A 23,036-nucleotide genomic window follows, 5' to 3' on the forward strand; every position below is an offset into this window, starting at 1 on the left:
ATATATATATATATATATATATATTCAATTCATTCAATATATACTGATTATTCTAATTATTAATCAGTGCATTCTGGAATTGTCTTACCTATGAAGAATTACATGTATTGCCATTTTAAATTTTGACCAAAACAATGTTTTTTAGAAGAGAAGTCTAATTTTACTGCCTATTTTTTGGCCTTTATGTCAAAACCACATTTGTGATGCCTTAAAACGCTCACTACCTAGGCAGCTCACTTTTTTTGCTGAGCTACAGACTAAGATGTGGCCCTCACACTGAAAAACAAATCAACATTTAAAATGCACTGCACAATGCATTACGCAGAATGCTGTATAATGTAGTGTGACTCACTTGGGTGTCTGTGCGTCATCTATTCTGTTCCCCAGCTGGAACTCATGGGATTTGCTGCGGTGCAGAGCCGTGAACCCTGGCAGAAGGTGGATGAGCTTCCGGCTGGCGGGCGGCGGGGTTCCAGGGGCCTTCAGTTTATTCCTGCGCCTGACCTGTGGCGTCCCTGGAGGGGTCATGGTGTTCACTACTAAGGGAGTCCGCGGAGGGGTGTGGGCAAAATGCCTCTGTCTGGGGGAAGGAGGGAGAGAGTGATGTCCCATATCCAGAGGCGAGGGGAAGAGGCCATAGTGAGGGTCCACGGTCAGCCGGTCCGAATGTGGGTGAGGGGAGTAGAAGGGGGGCGCCAGGGCCTGGGGACTCTGGCACAAGTGCTGGCTGTAGCGTGAGTGCAATTTGGGGCTCTGGGAGAGTTGGAGACGGACCCACTGACTGGGGTCTGACGGCCCCACTGGGGTGTTCTCTTTACCTGACTCGGACGTGGGCCATTGAATAGACCAGTCCTGCTTGGATCCTGTGGACACACAATGTGAGAGATGGAGGTTTGTACCAGCCAGAATAAAGGGGAACAGGTAAGGTTGATGAGAAACACTGGAGAAGATAAGACAAGGACAAATAAAAAAAGAAGAGAGCAAACAAGTGAAGAGACAAGGTGAGGTGAGGTTACATGAGATTAACCAAAACACGCGATAATAATAGATGAGATAAGACAAAATTATCAAAAATAAGTTTAAATAAATAAATAAATCAGTTTAAATAAATAAACTGAACTTGTTTAAAATAAATCTGCAAAATTAATATTTATTTTAAATCATATTTATTGAATTTATATATATATACATATAATTTGTTTGAAAATGAAGCAATTTGAATACATTTAATTTACATTTGTAAAATACATTTGTAAAATAAATATTTTACATCATATTTACTGAAATAATTTGACATAATTTGAAATCAATCAAAACAAAACTAACCTGTAAAATGAATATTTACATAATATTTACTCAAATAATTTTAATTAACCTGGAAATGAATTAGTTTAAACATATAAACTGAACTTGATCAAAAAAAAACTTTAAAATTTATATTTCTTTTACATCATATTTACTAAAATAATTTGCTAATTAATCAGTTTGAACAAATAAATTAAACTTGATAAAAAGAAATCTGTAAAATAAATATTTTTCATAACATTTGCTAATATCGTTTAAAATAACTGAACTGAAAATTTTAAATTACAAAAATAATTAAAACGTTTAAAAATGTTTACTATAGAAAGCTATAACTTCTCCTTAATTCTCTAATCCTCAAACAGTCAAACAGAAAAACTTACTGGCTAATGCTGATGATCTAAAAAAAAAAAAAAAAAATATATTGGCCAACCACTAGACAATAAGAGCAGAGATGAGTCAGCATGAGATGACAAGATACAAGAGGAAAGAACAGAAGAGAAGTGATGAGAACATGTGAGGTAAGAGATTAAATGAGCCAAGATGACAAAAGGATTAAACGAGAAGAGAAGAGAAGAGAAGAGAAGAGAAGAGAAGAGAAGAGAAGAGAAGAGAAGAGAAGAGAAGAGAAGAGAAGAGAAGAGAAGAGAAGAGAAGAGAAGAGAAGAGAAGAGAAGAGAAGAGAAGAGAAGAGAAGAGAAGAGAAGAGAAGAGAAGAGAAGAGAAGAGAAGAGAAGAGAAGAGAAGAGATGTGCTTTAATACCAAGTGCCAGATGAAGGATGTCGACAGTGAAGAGACTCAGACGGCATCTATCATGACAAACAGACAGAAAGATGAAAGGATATGTGTGATTTAGAGCAAAGTGAGTCTGAAATGTCTCAATGTAATGAGTACTGAAGTTGACTGATACGTAAAAACACCACAATGACAACAGACACACTGAGAAAGAGAAACGGGCGGTGTCTCACCTCCATTACTGTGTAATTTGTCATCCTCAAGTTGTTCTTGAAAAAAAAAGTAATGCATATTCATTAATACATATTCAAATGAAATTCAATACATATTCATTAGATTTCTCTACAATACTTTTCTAAAAACAAATAGCAAATTAAGAATTTAACTGAAATGGGTCCCTTATGCCAGTTTTGTAGTGTTCATAATGGAATCACCAGCACCATTAATGTAGAAAAGAGGGAAATTAAAATATGAGTCAAAATATGATCCACCTTTTTTCCAGAAGATGACCATTATGCATCATGTCATGTTTTTCACAGTCTCTCTAGCTCTCTCTGCTTGTTTTCCTCTTTCAAAAATGATTGTGTTGACATAAATACAGAATAATTTGGCATTACAGTGAATGAACGGAAATCCAGCAGACAGACATTAAACGTGTCTAAACTCTAGAGTCTGTGGGATTATTTGTGGTTTAACCCTTTAGAAGATCATTTTCTGAATGTATTTTCAGGAGACTGTACGTGAGCTGTAGAAAATGTCTTCAACTCCAGGAGAGCAGGTAGGCTGTTGTGATTTGATTGATGGTACCTTTACATAGAATAGCTGAAAGACAGGAAGATGGATGGAAACCCACACAGCGAAATGTGCTACAGAACATCAATTCTTTTTCAAACTCGTCTAATAGGTTAATTGTAAAAGTGGTTCATTTTTCGTTCAAGTGGGTGAATTGTTTTAATTCTGCACCTCATTATATTATGTACTTCCATAATGCATGTTAACAATTCCGTTGTAGAATCACTCAACAAAAAAAAAAAAAAAAATACAAAAGCTGTCAAACTCTGCATTACAGCGAATGAACAGAAATCCAGCAGACAGACATTAAACATGTCTAAACTTTAGAATCTATGGGATTCTTTTCAGTTTAACCCTTTAGTAGATCATTTTCTGAATGTATTTTCTAAAGATTGAATTCTGTAGAAAATGTCTTCAGCTCTGGGAGAGCAGGTAGGCTGCTGTGATTTGATTGATGGCACCTTTACATAGAATAGCTGAAAGACAGGAAGATGGATGGAAACCCACACAGCGAAATGTGCTACAGAACATCAATTCTTTTTCAAACTCGTCTAATAGGTTAATTGTAAAAGTGGTTCATTTTTCGTTCAAGTGGGTGAATTGTTTTAATTCTGCACCTCATTATATTATGTACTTCCATAATGCATGTTAACAATTCCGTTGTAGAATCACTCAACAAAAAAAAAAAAAAAGATACAAAAGCTGTCACTGGGGTAGTGAGAAGGGTTCCCCCTTGGTCCGTTTAGGTCTGGGGAATGGGGATGTACCTTAATATGAACCTTTTTTTACCGCCCCAGTGACAGCTTTTGTAACTTTTTTTCGGGGAGTGTGTAATCATATGATATAAAAACGTGTTCATATTATGCAAATGGTATGCTGATCGATCCCTGTTCATGGAATATTAAAGGGATCACTTGATGCTTTTTAAAGATCATTATTTTGTGTATTTGGTGTAACAGAATATGTCAGGGTAGGTCTAAATGTATTTATATGTATTTATATTGTCTGTGAAAAGCGTAGGAGCATAAAATGTTCATCCAATCATATCCCTCGGTCCGAGGGCTACGACAGGCTGTCCTAAAAAAAATTTTTGAGGAGGCGTGGCTTTGGATAGTGATTTGCAGGGAGGGTGGGATCTTATGCTTTCAAAGTTAGCTTGCTATTGCCAGCCTCTCCAATATCGCCTACCCTACCTTTAATATTCTGGAAAAATATGTTTCTGAGGGAAATATTTAAAATCATCTGGACTGAAACTTTTAATTATAAAAACACTTCTTTTACATTTTTGTGCAACAAAAGGAATTAAAGATTAAACATTATTGCAATATTAAAAAGTAAATTTTTTCTGAGAGGTAGAGCCATATTAGCGAAATTTCATATTCTCCAGGCAAAAAAAAAGTCCACACAGAGGTAAATTTCAATACAAAACAGCTTTCTGTTGGTCAGCACAGCGAATCTATGAAAAAAGTTAATCCTTTGTGGAAGCTGCATTGGGAAATCGAGTGGATTCCTATTGAAATTTTGCGCTAGAACAATGGACAAATATGACCTTTAGGCTACAACTTAATTTAGTTAAAAATGTGATTTTAACTAAATAAAGTTAAAGCATAAGTCTATCCTTGCAGAACGAGTGTTACTTAAAGAGTGGGATTTTTTGTTATTTAACCACATTTTATTAATAAAGAAGATCAGGAATTATTACAAGCTGGACTTGAATGCATGACGCTCATGGGCACCACAGCTCATCATGTCAGGGCAAACGTACTAATATTTAGGCCACACTTCAAAACTAAAAATTACAGCTAAGTCATGGTTTACGAATAAAACTTCCTAAAAAAAGAGAAAAATTGTCAATTTCTGTCAAAGATCGTTAATCAGTAATTGTTTGGAATCCACAATCCACCAACTCCACACATGAACAAACACCATTACAGGACCATCCCTCTTGTGGTTTACCTGGACTGCGGCTTAGTGGTCTCAGTTCACTACGCACAAATGATTCCAAGGGCCCTTAACAACCCCTCAACCCCCTTACAAGACACGCTCGCTCTAGGGGACACACTCCCACTCTTTGAGCATGATGGGAGATAAGTGTTTGCCACTCCTAAGGAGGGGTCCAGTGGGCACAGCTGAAGGACACTTCTCGCAGTCCTCTCATGGCCTGGAAGATGCTCAAATAAGCATTTTTAATTACGAGATGACAAAACAAGCTACTTGAAGTTTCAAAGTTTCAGGCATGGCCTGTGCTTGACCCGCCGGGAGATGTGTGAAGTTTGCAATGTCGAGTTGCTTACACGATTGAGATATCAATAACTAAATACTTGGCTAGTTGATAAGTTTATTAATACTTTGTAGAGCCCCGGAGGAAGTTTCACATTAACTACATCCTTCTCCTTCTTCAGTGTGATTTTTAGGGCCTGACAAACAAACAACAACCCTGAGCAATTATCCTATATGCATATCACATCTTAACAGTACAACACTAACCAGATTGACAATAACTGGACTTAAAATCAAATGTTGTGTCTCTTTGTAATGTTAAAATACTGTATCCTATCATAGTGCCAATGTGCAATGTTGCTGCTTAACGTTTTTGTGGAAATCGTGATGCATTTTTAATTTCAGGATTCTCTGATGAATAGAAAAAAAAGAAAAAAAAACTTATTTATTTGAAAAATAAGTCCTTTGTAACTTTATAAATGTCTTTACTTTGATCTTATAAATGTCTCTACTTTGATATTTACTTTTGATCAATTTAATGCATCCCTGATGAAAAACTATTAATTAGTTTTAAAAAAATCATACTGACCCCAAACTTTTGGGTGGTAGTGTACATGTATACAAAGTAAAATGTAGAGTAGCAAAGATATCTGGTTAGAAAGTTTGAAACCTGGCATAGTATATATAAGAACACATCACAGAATTTAAACTTTAAAAAGTAATAAATATAAAATAAAATTGCTGAAAATGTACTCACACTCAGGCCATCAATGATGCAGATGAGTTTGTTTAAAGGGGTCATATGATGCGATTTCAAGTTTTCCTTTCTCTTTGGAGTGTTACAAGCTGTTCGTGAATAGATAAGATCCCTCAAGTTGCAATACACAAAATAATGATCTTTAAAAAGCATCATATGACCCCTTTAATAACAGATTTAGAGAAACTTTGCCTTACATCAATTGTTTACCAATGGATCCTCTGCAGTGAATGGGTGCCGTCAGAATGAGAGCAGATTATAAAAACATCACAATAATCCACAAGTAATCTAAATAAACCACAACCTGTGTATTTACAATAAACAAATTCATCAAGTCATTTTTTAACTTCAAACCGTCGCTTCCAGTTAAAAGTCCTCTATTTATAATATTGCTTTCTCCAGTGAAAATATTGTCTTGCCTGTATCAGGAGAGAAATATACACAGATCAAGCATCACTTACAAGCTACACAGTCCAAAATAGTTCTACACAAATATGGATTTTGATGTGAAAGAACAACAGGGGATACTATTTCACTGGAGGAAGCGTTATTATGGAATATGGACAAAGTATGGACATTTATAAAGTTACAAAGGACTTCTCTTTCAAATAAATAAATTGAAACGACTTAATGGTTAATTTGTTTATTACAAACATGCAGCTTTTTGCTTCACAATATCCCGAATCCGGTCTATGAACTTCCGTTCACTCACCACCAGAGGTCACCCGCTCACTACATGGACTCTCACACTACACAGACTGTTACACTATGCCCTGGACTACATTTCCCATCATCCATTGCACTGACTGCACACAGCTGTAACCAATCACACGCGCACCTGAAAGCCATTACACACACTATATAACACCTACCCAGATCCTGCTCTAGTCGCCGAGTATTGTTCTGCATTTATCACTCTCCTAGTGTTAGCTGCTTTACCAAGCCATTCCGTGTTTCCTGAGTTAAAGTTTAGTTTAGCCTTGTTCATAGTCTGTTTACCCGTGTTTTGATCTTAGCCTGTTTTCTCCTCTTGTCTGATCTCTACCTGCCCTGAAGTTTATAGCCTGCCTTGGATCTCTCTTTCGTCTTGTCGTTTGGACTCTGTTTGCCCCTGCCTGGACTATTACTCTGTACCTGGATTATCTCTCTCTGTCTAGCCCTCTGGATGTCGTTTGCTGATCGGAGACCCTCGTCTGCTCTTGGATTATTCTTGTGTCTTGCCCGTACCATACCAGTTTGCCATTGTTTGACCCTGCCTGTGTTCTGACCGTGTTTATAAATAAAGCTTGCACATGGATCCTCACGCCTCATGTCTCGTCGGCCCCATTACACACAAGGTGTTAATTGATGGACAAGGATTACTTGTGGATTATTGTGATGTTTTTATCAGCTGTTTGGACTCTCATTCTGACGGCACCCATTCACTTGTAAGGATACATGGTGAGCAAGTGATGTAAAGCAACATTTCTTCAAATCCGTTGTAATGATGAAACAAACTCCTCTACATCTCAGATGGCCTGAGGGTGAATACATTTTCAGCTAATTTAAATTTTTGAGTTAACTATTCACTTAACATGTTGCTAAGGTATTCTGCATGATGATATGCAAACCTATGGGACTTTTTTTGACTTTTTCATGTTCCACCAGGTCAAAATCTTTGCCTAGAGCGCTAAGAAAATAATCCACCAATTCAGGTCTGTAGCACAGACAGTGTGGGATGAGTTATATGACCAAATTGAATATGTAGGGTCAGAGGTTTGTTCAAATCCCTAATACTAACTATGAGTCTTATAACACCACTAATGACATAATATCCAAACTACAGAACACAAAGAAAGAAGGAGAGTCGACCGATAATGATTTAGCAAATCCTAATGAGAACATGTCAACGTTTCTGAAACAATGCATTTACAGTCACAACCATTGTACCTTATACAACTGCTACAAAGGGACGCATGGATACTTCTATTAGCATCTCGATTAGCAATGGCATTTTCACAAGTCAAAGATACTGCCATTAATATCACAAAACAACTCAAGAAAGGTGTCAAGACGACACGTCACCCACGCAGTTTGCCTATAAATCACAGCGCTAATCATTTCCCAATGCCATTAATTAGGTTCTGCTCTAATAATAATGCAATATGACTGACTACATGACACGATGACTACACTCTAAAAAATGCTGGGTTTTTTCAACCCAATTTTGGGTCAGATATGGTCTAACCCACCTGTTGGGTTAAAAAGTGAATTTAAAAATTTAACCAAAATTTAACCCAACAGTTGGGTTAGTCCATATTTGACCCAAAATTGGGTTGAAACAACCCAGCATTTTTTAGAGTGTATGAATATGACTTAGCAGTGATATTTCGGTCAAGACAGGGCTAATTATAAAGGCTCTCAGCCATCCAGAGTGGACAGAATACTGACAGTAAGGAAATGACACATGCATTAGATCAAAAAGACAAGTGTTGGTCTCTCCAACCAAACATGCCTTCAACCAAGAGGAACTGGACAGGCTTTACTGAGACAATGAACAAACCCTCTGTCAGCCTGCAAATCAAGTATCTGATTCACCTGTTGACCTTTTAACTATGTATGTCTTTGTTTTGCATGCAATTAGGCATGGGCCGATTACCGGTATCAAGGTATACCGCGATTTGAACATATCACGGTTTCAAAACCGCTAATATTTTCCGTTATACCGTTCCTGCGGTATGCGCTGTTTTTCATGTCTCCTCAAAGACTGAAAGTGCAGGAATCCCTCAGCTTGAGTGCAGTGTAGAGAGTAACAGGACCCTCCTCTTCCTGTTGGTGCGAGGGAGCGGTCAGTCACGTGTGTGTATGACGGCCGAAGGAGCTTCCTCTGGAACTTACGCGATCGGCAACCGGACGTTTATTGTTTTATTGCAGTCGATCTCTGTTCTGGACTTGCACAAACTGCGTTGCAATGCATATCAATTTCCAAATGTCATTTATGGGAAGATATGAAGTCTGTAAACGCCCGTTAACACAGGCCAGATACGCTGAAGATGGACGCAAAGAGAAAAATACTGTAGCAGGCAGATCACTCACTGTTCATGATGCACGAACTATTGGAAGAAAATCCTCAATATTGATTTGGGGGTTTATATGAATGTGTTTCTGAGGGGAACTGACTATCTTCAGAAACGTTTAGATGGTATTTTCTTTTCATCTCGTCCCTGTATAATTCACATTAAAGCAGTGTTTTCAGCGCAGCGCTGCTTTGTTTACAGCGGTAACCAAGGAAACACCGTATCTGGTGTTCCATGAGCGCCTCCTGCTGTCAGAGAGTGAATCTGCGTCTCATTCAGAGCTTCTGCTGTTTGCTTCGTTCAGGCATGTAGTATAATTTCACAAAGCTAGTCAGAACATTCTGTTTTTGCTTCAAATTGGGTTATTATTAAATCAAATTATGTATATGAAATTATATAACTAAATGATATGTATATGAATTATATAACTAAAATTAAATAACTGTAATTACAGATTTAGGTTAAATAAAAAATGTCAGTCTTTATTTTTCTTCTTTTTAGGGTAGCAGTAGCTCTAGCAGCAAATCAACCATCCACATCAAAAGCTGCAGGACAGCCCACATTTCAGAAACAAATCAAAGAAAAAATAAACAAATACTACTGTTCCAAATATTCTGTATGTTGCTCAAAATATATTGTGTTCAGTTTTTTTTTTTTTTTTTACCCAGACATTTCAAATTAACACATTTTAGAGCTGTAACAACAATACCGTGATACCATAATATTTTTGCTTAAGGTTATCAAACCGTCAAAATCTCATACCGGCCCATGCCTACATGCAATTAAACTATATGCAATCATTCAAACATTTGGGGTGAGTAAGATTTTTTTAAAGGTTTTAATATAACACATCAAATTGATTAAAGGTGACAGTAAAGACATTATAAATGTTAAAAAAGATTTCTATTTCAAATAAATGCTGTTCTATTGAACTTTCAACTCAAAGAATCTTGATAAAAAAAATTGCATCAAAGTTTTCACAAAAATATTGTGTGTGTGTTTATTTATTTGTTTATTTATTTATTTATTCCTGTGATGGCGAAGCTGAGTTTTCAGCAGCAATTATTTTCTATTAAAGGAAACATTTATTATAATAAATTATATATAGATATATAATAAATATAAGTTTCAATGTAATTGTATTAGGTTGCAAATCAAGCAAGATAGATTATGCGTGATTCCCTTGCACTGCTTCGTTCTGCCTATAAGAATCCTGTTTAATGTATTACTTTTCTCTGGAGAGCAATGAGGTGTGAGGTCTCAAACTCACTAACATCACTAATTCAGTTTAGTATCCTCTCGACGACACCACAACCCCTCTCATTCTCTCTCCCCACATTCTGAACTGTCCTTATGAGACCTCTATGCTTATCTTCATAGCCTTCAATAGAGGGACTTGAAAAGATACTGAGATGAAGGAGAAAAGACTGCAGGCTAGTGAGGGGCAGACACTAAGAAAACAGGTATAGTTCACCCAAAATGTTTTTTTAATGAATTCTGTTGTCATTTATACACCGTCCAAGTGATAAAAAAAAAAACTTTCTTCCATGGAACGCAAACAGAGAGGTTTAAACAAATATCTGAGCTGCGTATATCTATACAATGGAAGTGGATGGTGTCCTCAGGCTATCAAGCTCCAAAAGCTCTGTAAAAGCATCATAACAGTAATCCATATGACTCATGTACTATAAGTCTTCTGAATCCTTATATATGGTCTGATCCATACATATAATCCAACGTGATCTCATGATAATTCGTATGTATTTTACGTAAAAATCGTTATTCACTGAAAATCTTCCTCCACTTCCCAGGTCACCATTCACTTTCATTGGATGGAAAAAGCAGCTTGGATCACAGAAGAAACAATGTCCTTAGTAGGTATGGAATGACATGAGAGTGAGTAAATGATGACAGAATTCTAATTTTTCTGTGAACTCTTCATTTAAATTAATCAAGCGTCTGAATAAAGACACTGCAGAGATGAGAACAAGGAGGGTAGAGAGACAGACGGAGAGCAAAAGTGAGAAAGAAAAAAAATCAAGATGACAAGAGGTGCCAATTCTAAATTATACACCACGCTCTCGTGATGGCTGGAATCCCCCGTAGTCCTTGTGTGGCACCTCCGCTGGACCCTGAAGGACCCCATGCTGGGTCCTCAACAAGCTACGAGCATCTTAAAAGCCTCTATAAGCCCGTATTTAAACAAAGCAATCCAGCCTGGTCACACTTTCAACAGTGCAATCGGTGGTTAGTGCTGTGCCTGAACACTATCACAGCAGGGAATCCACGTTTGCGAAAATTCAAGCACTCCAGGGCAGCCGCACTAACGCTACTCAAAGCAAATACAGAGTCAATGGAGGAAAGAAAGAGCAGATGTGAGGGTACCGTGGATTTGGTAACGAGATTCAATGACAACAAATTGCATTATGTCTTATCACTTCAAAAATACATGCACAATTTGAACAGATGGAGAAAAGTGTGCAAACAAACACTCAAATAAAAGATCACTTAAAAAAAAGCACAAGCAAGGCTTGTGTAAAGTTGTATGCGTGATATAATTTACCTGCTAAAGAACATGCCAGAATAGTTTTCCTTTGTTTTCTCGCAATCTTATTATAACATTTACACAACGTACTACTAGACTGAAAGAGCTTTGCTGCCCTCTGTTGGCCAACACAGCCATTTTTGAGTTCCCCAGAAGGACATTTTTTTGTCTTTGAGAAATATTTCATCTTATCACTTCAAAAATACATGCACAATTTGAACAGATGGAGAAAAGCGTGCAAACAAACACTCAAATAAAAGATGACTTAAAAAAAGCACAAGCAAGGCTTGTGTAAAGTTGTATGCGTGATATAATTTACCTGCTAAACAACATGCCAGAATAGTTTTCCTTTGTTTTCTCGCAATCTTATTATAACATTTACACAACGTACTACTAGACTGAAAGAGCTTTGCTGCCCTCTGTTGGCCAACACAGCCATTTTTGAGTTCCCCAGAAGGACATTTTTTTGTCTTTGAAAAATATTTCATGATTTAAAAAAAAAAAAAAAACTTTTAATAGAAAATGTAAGACGATTCATAAAAATAATAACTTTAATACTGCACATTATCATACATTTTCATGGTCAATTATGGGTTGATTATTAATCTGGCTCATAAGTATCAATCAAATCATTAAACATATGCAACATTAAATTTGCAAATCATTAACTTCCATGGATGCAGAAAGCTGCAAGATGTGCTTACGATGTTCACATCAATTGAGGACAAGATGATTAGCAAAAAAGTCAATAAAGCAGGACGCTCCAGCCCTTTAAGACCATTAATTTAACCCTTTAATTATCAGCTTTCAAGCTCTAACTTCATCACACACTGGTGAGGATTTAAATTGGACTGAGATTTGCAGAAACACTTCCTTCAATCAGATCTTTTTCAGGTAAGAGCAGTAACAATCAGCTCCAGCTGTGGAGGTAGAGGACAAACACTGCAGGAGGATCTAGTTGATCATTTAAAGTGTGATGTTACCTAACACTGTTATCAAACTGTGCTGTATTGCAGACCATGATACAATGCTGCCCTCTATTGGTGGAAACACACTACGAACAAGCTCTGAGGTATCAAACTGTATAAAACACAGCCCTGAAGCTCATTGCAATGAAAACATCGGGAGTAAAGCCTTATTTAAATAAAACCTTTTAAGTAAATCAATTTATGAATTCATTCATGTTACAAATACTAATAAATTCAAAAACCCGAGCCTCATGGGGTGACATATGATTCAATTAGTAAAACATTTCTGTGCAATTTACACAATTTTTATTCAGTACGGATTCATTAAACTGATTCATCAAAAGTAACAGTAAAGACATTTATGTTTTTGTTAATAAGCACAGCTACTGAAAATTTAGCTTTGCCATCACAAGAATAAATTATATTTGAAAATATATTAAAACAAAAAAAACTCTTATTTTAAATAGTATTTTTTTTTTTTAATCAAATGAATGCATGTTAACAAATCATCATTAATATTGTTAATTAATATGGTTCATATTTTAACTGATCATGGCTCATCCAGTCATAATTAGAGTTGGAACTATCTGTACAACTTATAGTGGGACATACTGTGGAAAACCGGGTTTTGTTTGATTTTTTGACATTAAAGAGTTTAATGTACTATGCAGACATACTCAAGTGCACAAAGCTCCCTCCCCATTCCACGATCTGTGATTAATTAACTAAAATACAAAATAAAGCCTGCACACACAAAAAAAAACTGCTATATAACTAAATGCATCATATTAAGCAAAATCAGATGCATTATATGACAGTGCGTAACAGTCTCTTTCCATCCCAGTCCACAATAATGAAACTCAGCGCTGTGTTGCCCTCTACTGGACAATCTCTGATATAGCTTTTCTTTCACACCAGAACAATAACTTGGGACCAAAAATATAGGATACCTCTAATTAACCATTCCAGTAATTTTAGAGGAAAAAAAACAAATCTACAATAAATGCTACACCATATAATGACGTTTTAGAGAATTCTGTGTTTTCATACTTTTCTGTACTTTTTGCCATAAAGTGTAGACAGACAGACAGACAGATAGATGATAGATAGACAGACAGACAGACAGACAGACAGGTGATAGATAGATAGATAGATAGATAGACAGACAGACAGACAGACAGACAGATAGATAGATAGATAGATAGATAGATAGATAGATAGATAGATAGATAAGGACTGTATGAAGGCTCAGAGAACAGTCAGGTGATATTTTTAGCTGCATCCTGTGAACTCACCTGATTTGTGGGCTGATCGTAGACATGTGAGCGAGGCATTGAGCCGAGCACATTCTTCATCACTCGCTCCAAACTTCTGCAGCGCCTCACACACCTGCTCATCCGACATCTCCAACAGAGCCTCCAGAGTCAGCTCACCTGGAGAGATCTCCTACAATAAAGAGACAAGTCTGAGATGTGCAAGCTGACCTAGACTGAAAAACCATTTGAGAAATCATTTGTATGTCATTCACTTGCGCCCCATGAGATTTTTGAGCCAAGTGGATTTTGACTACAACTTCCAAAAAAGTATGTTAAAATAGTATACTACTGTTCAAAAGTTCAGGGTCAGTGAGAGGTGTTTTTTTTTTTTGTTTTTTGTTTTTTTTACAAAATTAATGCTTTTATTCAGCAAGGATGCATTAAATTGATCACAATTGACAGTAAAGACATAATGTTACAAAGGATTTCAATTTCAACTTTAAATTCATGAAACAAAATCCTTAAACTGTCCCTAAACCTTTGAACAGTATTGTTTAATTTAGTCACATATACATCATTTATTCACATACATGTTCCTCAAAACTCATATAAGTTGGTATCAAAATGACAAGCAGTGCAAATACTATATTAGCCCATTTAATTACATACTATGGGAAATTCAAAGTGAAATTGCATAACAAAAGGGCATTAATAGAATGAAAAACATGTTAAAGTTAAAAATTACCAATAAATTATTCATTTTATTAAATAATAAATAAATGTATCATGTTAAACAAATGTACCTTTTGATTGAAGTAAAACATTAAACAATACTGTTTTATATAATTTAAGTATGATTTGATCTGAACAAATAAATCATTTGAAATACCTCCTTTAAAAAAAAAGTAACAGGGTTTATAAAACTAACCTACAGAATATTGAGATGAACTGATGACAAAGGACTTGAGACTTAACTTGGACTCATAAACATGTCTGCAACACATAACATTACTGATGCTGTTATCCACAGTAAATTACAATAAATGCTACAACGACATATTAGACCAATACACTTATTAAAACAAATGCTTTGCTCAGTGGTGACAGATTCAAAACTACAACCTTCAATTACCATGCAAGATGCCTATTACATTCAAATTTAAAATGTAAACACTCAGCTGTCAGCATCTTTAAAATATAACATTATTTTAGCTTTTAATTCTAAAACATACAACTTTACTCTTCGCTTCAGTCTCAATAGTGCACAACAGTCCCTGTCCACTTTTTTCATCGGTCTTCATTCAGGAAGTATTTTTCCCATTCATTCTTTCCAAAGATAATTTTCAAAATGTCTTTATTTAAGAGTTCTAAACCACAAACTAAACCAACAGGCTATGAGGTGAATCACAACTTTACAAACTTTGATTTGTAACGAAAAGTATTTGAAAATCGGACAAAAAGGCAAAAGGTACAAGACTCTGTGCTTAACGGCTCAAACGAGGTAAGGAACTACAATCCCATGAAGCACTGCAACTGACATCGAATTAAAAACAAAGGAGAAATATAAAAATATTGATTTAAAGATGTTGGTTATATATAGAGAAACAAACTGGTTGAAATAATGTGAGCTGATGGCTTCAGCAAAAGCATATTCCATTGGTTAATTCCCCTGTGGACAAAATTAATAGGATTTTTATTTGAGGAACGGTTGTGTTCTATATAGTTGCAATTCCTTCTCCACATCAGCAGGGGGCTTCAGCACATTGGACAGCGCCAACACTTCAGCACTGAGGACAGCGACACAGGAGGAAAAACCTCAAGGCCTTCAGAGTATCTGCTGTTCTAGATCATATGTTTACAACCTTTTATGCCATCAGAAGGGAAATATTTCGAGATGTACTGCATGGGGAGGCTCAGAAGCAGCTACTTCCCACAAAACATCCTGATCCTACATAAGCATGCTCTCACTAGCCAACCGTAAACCAGTCACACATTTACATATAATTACACATCTCTCCACACACTCACTTAAATCTGGATTTCACATTACTATGTTCACTTTAGTGTACAATTTCTAGATATTTATATATTGTATTTATTTTCTTTCTTCTGTTTTCTGCCTTTATTTTCATTGCATAAACATTGCTTGTAAAACGTGTGTAATTTGTCTGCTTTCTTAACATATTGTTCCTGTTTTCTAATCATTTCCTCTTACCAATTTCAACTTGAAATCAAGCACTGACAATGAATCAATATGGTGTAATTAAATCAATACGTAGGGTTAGTAAAAATATCATAAATTTAATATCATAAATAAAAACATCAAACAGATGTAATTGTTTTTAGTAATAAAGCGGAGTAAAATGTTCAGTATTTAAGACAAGATTTAGTGACATTTTCTTATTCAATATTTTCACTTGCAGTATCAAAACTTGCTTTTCTTTTCTCTGCTAGATTGTTTTGATTTGATTTGCAAATATTGCTTATGACAGAAATTGCTGTTCTTACAGTATATTAAAATTATCGCTTTAAATCATACATTACTGTGCACTTCCAAAAGTTAGAGATCAACTGGCTTTATTTGCTTGCCAGATTTAGATGCATTTGGCACTTAGTCCTTCTTGACATTGATAATAGATTGTGGCAGTATGAAAACACATACAAGGATTTTTAATGTGTTATGGCCGAGCGGAGGAGAGAAATCAATTATCCGGAAGTGAGGAAATGTGTATTTAAGGTGGAGCTGCAGGAGAGCGCAGCAGTAGTTAGCAGATAGATGCAGGTCACCTGAATCAAGTCAGACGCTGTCGCTGCATTGTGGAGACCTCGCTGTGTTTGGGCAGGGTGGATCGCTACGAGCGTGAGTTGCTGGGCGATCGTTTGAGTGTGCGTGCTGCACCTCCGGACACCAGCTCTCTTATGCTGACAAGTGCGAGCAGGATCTCGAGGTGAATTGCTGTTGTTCATCTCTTAAACCTCATGTTAAGAAAACTTCCCCCTGCCATTAGCGGCCAGCAATCCATTCGTATCTCAAAAACACACACTCTTTTTTGTCACACACAAATATCCACAAACATTAACGCGCGCACTTTCACGAAACACTTAACGTTAGTAAACCTTGCTGTTTGGTATTTGTATTATCTATCACTCTAAAAAATGCTGGGTTGTTTCAACCCAATGTTGGGTCAAAAATTGACTAAGGTAGCAGTTTCACTGATGCATGTAAACCTCAGCAGATTCAGCACTCCTTGAGATACAATGTGTAGAAGGTAGTAACAAGAGACAAAAGAAACATGGAAGAAAACATTAAATATAGAATTCTTAGATCACATTAAACATGATTAAACACTTGATTATATTTGTACACTCTAAAAAATGCTGGGTTGTTTCAACCCAATGTTGGGTCAAATATGGACTAACCCAACTGTTGGGTTAAAAAGTTAATTTAAAAATGTAACCAAAATTGAACCCAACAGTTGGGTTAGTCCATATTTGACCCAACATTGGGTTGAAACAACCCAGCATTTTTTAGAGTGTACAAATATAATCAAGTGTTTAATCATGTTTAATGTGATCTAAGAATTCTATATTTAATGTTTTCTTCCATGTTTCTTTTGTCTCTTGTTACTACCTTCTACACATTGTATCTCAAGGAGTGTTGAATCTGCTGAGGTTTACATGCATCAGTGAAACTGCTACCTCAGAGGCACCTTCTTCCATTTTCTTTCAAGTTTTATTATTTCCTTGTCATTGTTGGACTACAAAGTCGGTAGAAAGACTATATTGGAACTTACCCTTTTGAACTTTGGTGGATTGTTGAAAATATGAGTGTGAACCAAAGTACTAAGTTTTCTGTTTGATTCCATATTGATTGTTGAAAATATCTCTGTGAAACTGAGGTTGCATTAGAACTTGAAAAAGAATGCAAAGTTTTTCTGTTTGTTTTTTTTTATTAATTGTTAAATACAACTTTGAAACTATGAACCTGAACTTATTTTGTGTGGACATTTCATTCAAATTTTTTTTTTATTTCATCGGTGGTTACATCTGTTAGAAATTTTCTTAGATCCCGCCACCAAGATAATGTAGAAATTAAAGTTGCTAACTGATTGGATGAACTAAAAACTTTCATGAGCTAAGACCAGCATTATTTTAGCATCACTGACTGATATACTATTATAGTTTTTGCTAATATTTTCAATTAGACTTTATTTTTATATATTCTGTTTTCATTTTAATTTTAGTTAATGTTTTCATAATTTTGTTATGTTTTTGTAATTTGTATTAGTTTTTTTTTTAAATATGTCTATACAGTTTTTTTTATTAAGTTTTAGTTTATTTAGTCTAAGCTGACAATATTTCTTTTTTTATATTTTATTTCTGTTAATGTTTATTTTTATTTCAAGTGCTGTGTAGAATTAGACTTTGTTTTTATATTTTCTGTTTTCATAATAATTTTGAAGTTTTTGCAATTTTGTTAGTCTTTAAGTTTTAGTTTTATTTTAGTTATTTTAGTACTTCAATTTTATACAAAAATTTGAAATGTTGCCAGCTGTTTTTAATATTTTATTTTGGTTAATGTTTATTTCAAGTAATGATTTTGTTCATGGTTTTAGTCTTAGTTAACGATAATAACCCTGTTTGAGACAATAATAAAATTCTAAAGATTTTATTGGTAATGTCAATCACAGGGCTGATTACCTAAAGCAAATGACACCAATACTAACCCCTAACCCTAACTTTAGTATAGCATTGGTAGCACATCTTAATAGACAGCATTACAGTCTGTCACAATCGAATTCATCCATGATATTTCTAACTGAATCCATGAAGACTGAACTTTTCTTGACAGATGACTGTGATGGAGTTGGTCAATGAAATCATCTGTGGGGTGGGGTTTGTGCATGACTGGTTTAGAGCACAACACACAGGATTGTACATACCTCAATAACCTCCTTCCTCATGTTAACAATGCGGAACCAGTGTCCCAGCCGCGGGAATCCATCCAACTCCACATTCTGCTCCTGTAAGGACACTTTACGCTTGCAAGAGAGCTGCCGACTAAAATACTTCACCAGTTTACCCTGAAAAAAAAAGAAAAAAATAACTTTATGTAGCACTCATTAACCTATATGATTTTTAAACATTTTTAATATGTAAATATAAGTTGAACAATTTACATCAGTCACATACGCAGGTCTGTAAGCGAACTCTAAATGCAATGCTTGGCATTTTTATCTGTCCTTCATGTCATTCAATATTTTATGATCTTTTTGAACTGATTCACAGCATGTTGGAAAAACATGAATATTCTAAACTGGACAAGTTTCCCAAGAGTGATGCCATTGCAGTGTTTGCGCAGGGAAACGAGGAGGAATACGAAGGCAACATTTTAAGCTTTGTTACTACCTCCATGAATAAACAACACACAAAAAAGCTCACAGGAGACACTAGCTTATTTTCAACACTGAAAAGAATTTGGTACAGAATTTTTTTACTCATAAAATGCTAGTTAATTTCAAAAACAATCACAGAAAAACAGCAAGTAACACATTGAATTAAATTTGAAATTTTGAAGTAGAAAAACTGAAATGGTAGGCCTATTGTTTTTTTGTAAAAGAATTTTTGTTTTACTTTGTTTTAAAGACTTAATATTGAACTATTCACAACTGTTTGGGAGGCAAAAAGTGTAAATGCACTAAATGATTCTTACATCAAGTAAATATTGCTAAAAATTATACTTTTTAGGTGTTTTCCGTCATGATATACTCATTTTTAAGATGAAGAAAAAATCAGCAGGTGAGTTAGAGTAAGACATTCTTTAGGTTTATACTGAAAATATAACAGGTTTTGTGGTTCAGCTCCATTCCCAGCATGCGCCAGGGCATGAATAATTCATATGGCTATATTGTTAGACCATATACCAGTTCTATTTACACAGTTGTTGGGGGTTTTGTTGTCAAATTTATAAGTGTTAGACATTTTAACGTATTTCACGAATAATTTTATGATGAATATTCATGTAATATAGAATGTTCATTTCTTATAGGAAAAAATTAGATCAAGCACATCATTTGAACTATTTAAAATAAAAAATAATAACTGTAAAAAAAAACTTATTCTTAATCATTCTGCATTAACTCACAACATTTATTTACTGTGTAAATTGATTAATTGAACTTAAAAAGCTGTATGAACACTTTTTGTTTACAACAAAAGGCACAACATGCAGCAAAATAATGGATTTGTTGTGTCCTTATGGATTATCCACAAGCAAGTCTGCGCTATAGAGTACATGAAGAATATCACACACTGGATGCCATCAAGATACATCTTGACCTTTCAAGCTAATGAGTAAATAGTAATCAGCTATTTGATCATTTCAACCTTATCAGTTTATTAAACACTGTCCATAAAAATCTGTAGTCTGTTCAGTTTCATTTGTGTTGAGTTGATCTCCCATGGCAACACTGTTTGCTGAACGTTACTGTATGAAAACAAAACACATTGTCTGTGGCTAGCTGAAATAATCAAAGATTAGAGACATTCCTTCTAATGTACAGTTTCATTCAAAGTTCTCAATTCACTCCCTGAACTAAATACCCTTTCTGAACTGAAATGGACTGACCCAAATCCCTGTCACTCTCTCTTGTTATTTTGGAATGGCTGCAGGTACAGGTGCATCTCAATAAATTAGAATGTCGTGGAAAAGTTCATTTATTTCAGTAATTCAACTCAAATTGTGAAACTCGTGTATTATATACATTCAGTGCACACAGACTGAAGTAGTTTAAGTCTTTGCGACATTCTAATTTATTGAGATGCACCTGTATATTTCGAAAAGGACAGACTAATTCTTTAACCCAAAAAATCCCAAACTTTTTGTCAGCTGAACCCTTTTAACAATTAACTCTTTTTTAAGTAAATATTTCAATAATTTAACAACACATTGACATTTTAAGTTAATTGTCACATGACATGCAGGTAAACAAATAAAATATTTTATTTGAATTTTTATTCAATCAATTATTTTAATTTTACATTTTTATGATTCAAGATCATTGACTGATTGATTGATTGAGATATCTGTCCATTATGGAAGCCAAGGAATAAAAAAAGGGTATTTACAACATTTTTACTCACAATTCATACTGTGTTACTCACAATTCTGATTTTAAAAAAAAGCCTGAATTTTGAAATATAAACACAAAACTGTGAGATATAAACTTCCAATAAAAAAAAAAAAAATATATATATATATATATATTATTCTATGTTGTTTCTAATGTAATTTAAGCCAATGGCAATTTGTAAGCAAAGGATATGCTTGTTTTAAACTATTAACCAATGAATATTATAAACATACAAAACTATAATTAATAAGAATCCTTGATTAGAAAATACTACAGATTCTATCAGTATCTGATGTATTTGAAGGACATGGTTTGTCTAGACCACATAAAATGTCCTCTTGCAATATACTTTAAACCATGAATGAGTTTTTATTATTTTTGGTAAAAGCTCATATAGGTAAAGAGGGATCACTGTATTGTTGCCATTACGCTTTGAGCATCACTGGTGCCTGGTAAATTGAGGATGCTAATGCACGTCCATCGCCAGATAAACAAGCAAGAACCCCCTGATAATATCTAATGTTTGTAATTATTATTCCATCAACACGAACAAACAAAGTGCTTCATTGTGACTTACTGACACTAGTGACGGCTGCAATCGACAGCCAATGGAAAACGGGTTTCCCAACATCAAGAGAACAGAGTGCAAAAATACTAGAAAGCTTCAGAAAAGCAGACTAAGTCAAAAAAAAAAGGCCAAACGCTATGCCAACATGAATGCAACAGCACATAATCATGATCAAAAGTATAACCTTACTCAAAACACAGATATAATCACTAAATACTATATCATAAGACCAATGAAAGACAAATAACTTACTATAGCCCGCTGAAAGGTAAGATATTGACAAGATAATAATGGTGGGTTAAGAAATAGGTGTCATACAGGCGACACATCAAGCCCATAAGCGGAAATAAATTTTCTTGCATCTGCACAGAGCCACAGACCCAGTCTAATGTAAAACAATATTTATTTGAATATTTTAAATAGCATACTGAAACACAAAGCAAAAGAAGTCAACAAACTGGCAGGGTTGCAGTTGGATGTGGTTTAATCTAAAATTCCCCACCCATTCAAACAGGTGAGACCAGGGCTGTCACGAAAGTTTTCACAAGGGTTTTATATCTCAGTAACCATAAGGTTTCGAGTTACAAGTCCAATGGCACAAGTGTGTTTTGTATGTTGGTTTTAAACACCTAGTTCAAAACTGGTGTTTTATATGTTGTAATCTTGAACAATTGTTAATTACAGTATCTCTTAAAGCAAGCCAAAACAATACTCTGATATTTTTTCTTATGTTACTCTACCTTTTTGCTGTATAATTGTTTAATGGTTTACATTTTGCTGAAAAGCCTAAAATAAAATAGAGAGTAACAGGGAGTCCGATTCCTGAATGAATGGCTCTTATGAGACAGTTATTTGTAGTAAATCAAAAACATGCAGCACAACAAATGTAGTTGGATCACTGATCTATAATAGAGAAGTCATTATATAGATCAGTGAGTTGGATAGATTCCTGAATGAATGACTCTTATGAGTCTGTTCTTTTTAGTAAATCGAAAGCATATGGTGTGTGTAAAGTAATTTGATTCCTGAGCAAATTACGCATTTGAATCGGTTCTTTTTAGTGAATCAAATAAATATAGTGAGATCAGCGTAGTCAGGGTTTAAATTGGACCGGGGCCGTCCGGGGCTGAGACCCGGCACAGGGGCGTTTCTAGCCATTTTGACGCCCTAGGCGAAATCCAAATTGGTGTGACGCGTGAACTTCCACTTTAAATGACATGACACTCTGCTATCTATATGACTCTGCTTCCATTAAGTGCTGTTAGTAGTTAATTAATTAATTCAGCATTTCAACATTTCCGTAAGGATGCGCTAAATTCAACAAAGCGGTTTAATATAGGATGTATTGATCTTGTGATTTAGCGAATTTTACAATACCAATATTTTTTTAATTGGCCGTTACATTTTTATATGTGAATATTACACACACCACATTGATCCTTTAACAATGCGTTGGCGCAAAAAAGCACACCTTTTGGACCAATTTTGCAGCGGGATTTCTCCACTGCCACAAATACTGCCTTAACAAAATACTCATTTTGTGCACTTTTTTTACTGTACCAATATTTTAAATTGGTCTTTGAACTTAGCTTTATTGCAAGGCTAAAAAAAAACACGTTACTTTGCCAAAGCACTGACAGAACCCATAGATCTAATGGTGTTGTTGAGCACTCCAAATGCAAACTTTGCATGCAACAATCCGG

At 35.1% G+C, this 23,036-nt stretch overlaps 1 protein-coding gene across 1 annotated transcript in view; it reads right to left on the reverse strand.

Moving 5' to 3' along the window:
- ksr2 (kinase suppressor of ras 2) overlaps positions 1-23,036 on the reverse strand; it is a 104,671-nt gene that overhangs the window by 78,047 nt on the left and 3,588 nt on the right. The window contains exons 2-5 of the mRNA XM_016460730.1: positions 18,576-18,716; positions 13,672-13,822; positions 2,272-2,307; positions 353-863 (exon numbers count right to left, since the gene is read on the reverse strand). Coding sequence (XP_016316216.1) covers positions 353-863; positions 2,272-2,307; positions 13,672-13,822; positions 18,576-18,716 — 839 coding nt within the window. The remainder of the gene's footprint in view (positions 1-352; positions 864-2,271; positions 2,308-13,671; positions 13,823-18,575; positions 18,717-23,036) is intronic.

Source organism: Sinocyclocheilus anshuiensis, unplaced genomic scaffold (assembly GCF_001515605.1).
Source record: "Sinocyclocheilus anshuiensis isolate Anshui unplaced genomic scaffold, SAMN03320099.WGS_v1.1 scaffold36, whole genome shotgun sequence".
Lineage (NCBI taxonomy): Eukaryota > Metazoa > Chordata > Actinopteri > Cypriniformes > Cyprinidae > Sinocyclocheilus > Sinocyclocheilus anshuiensis.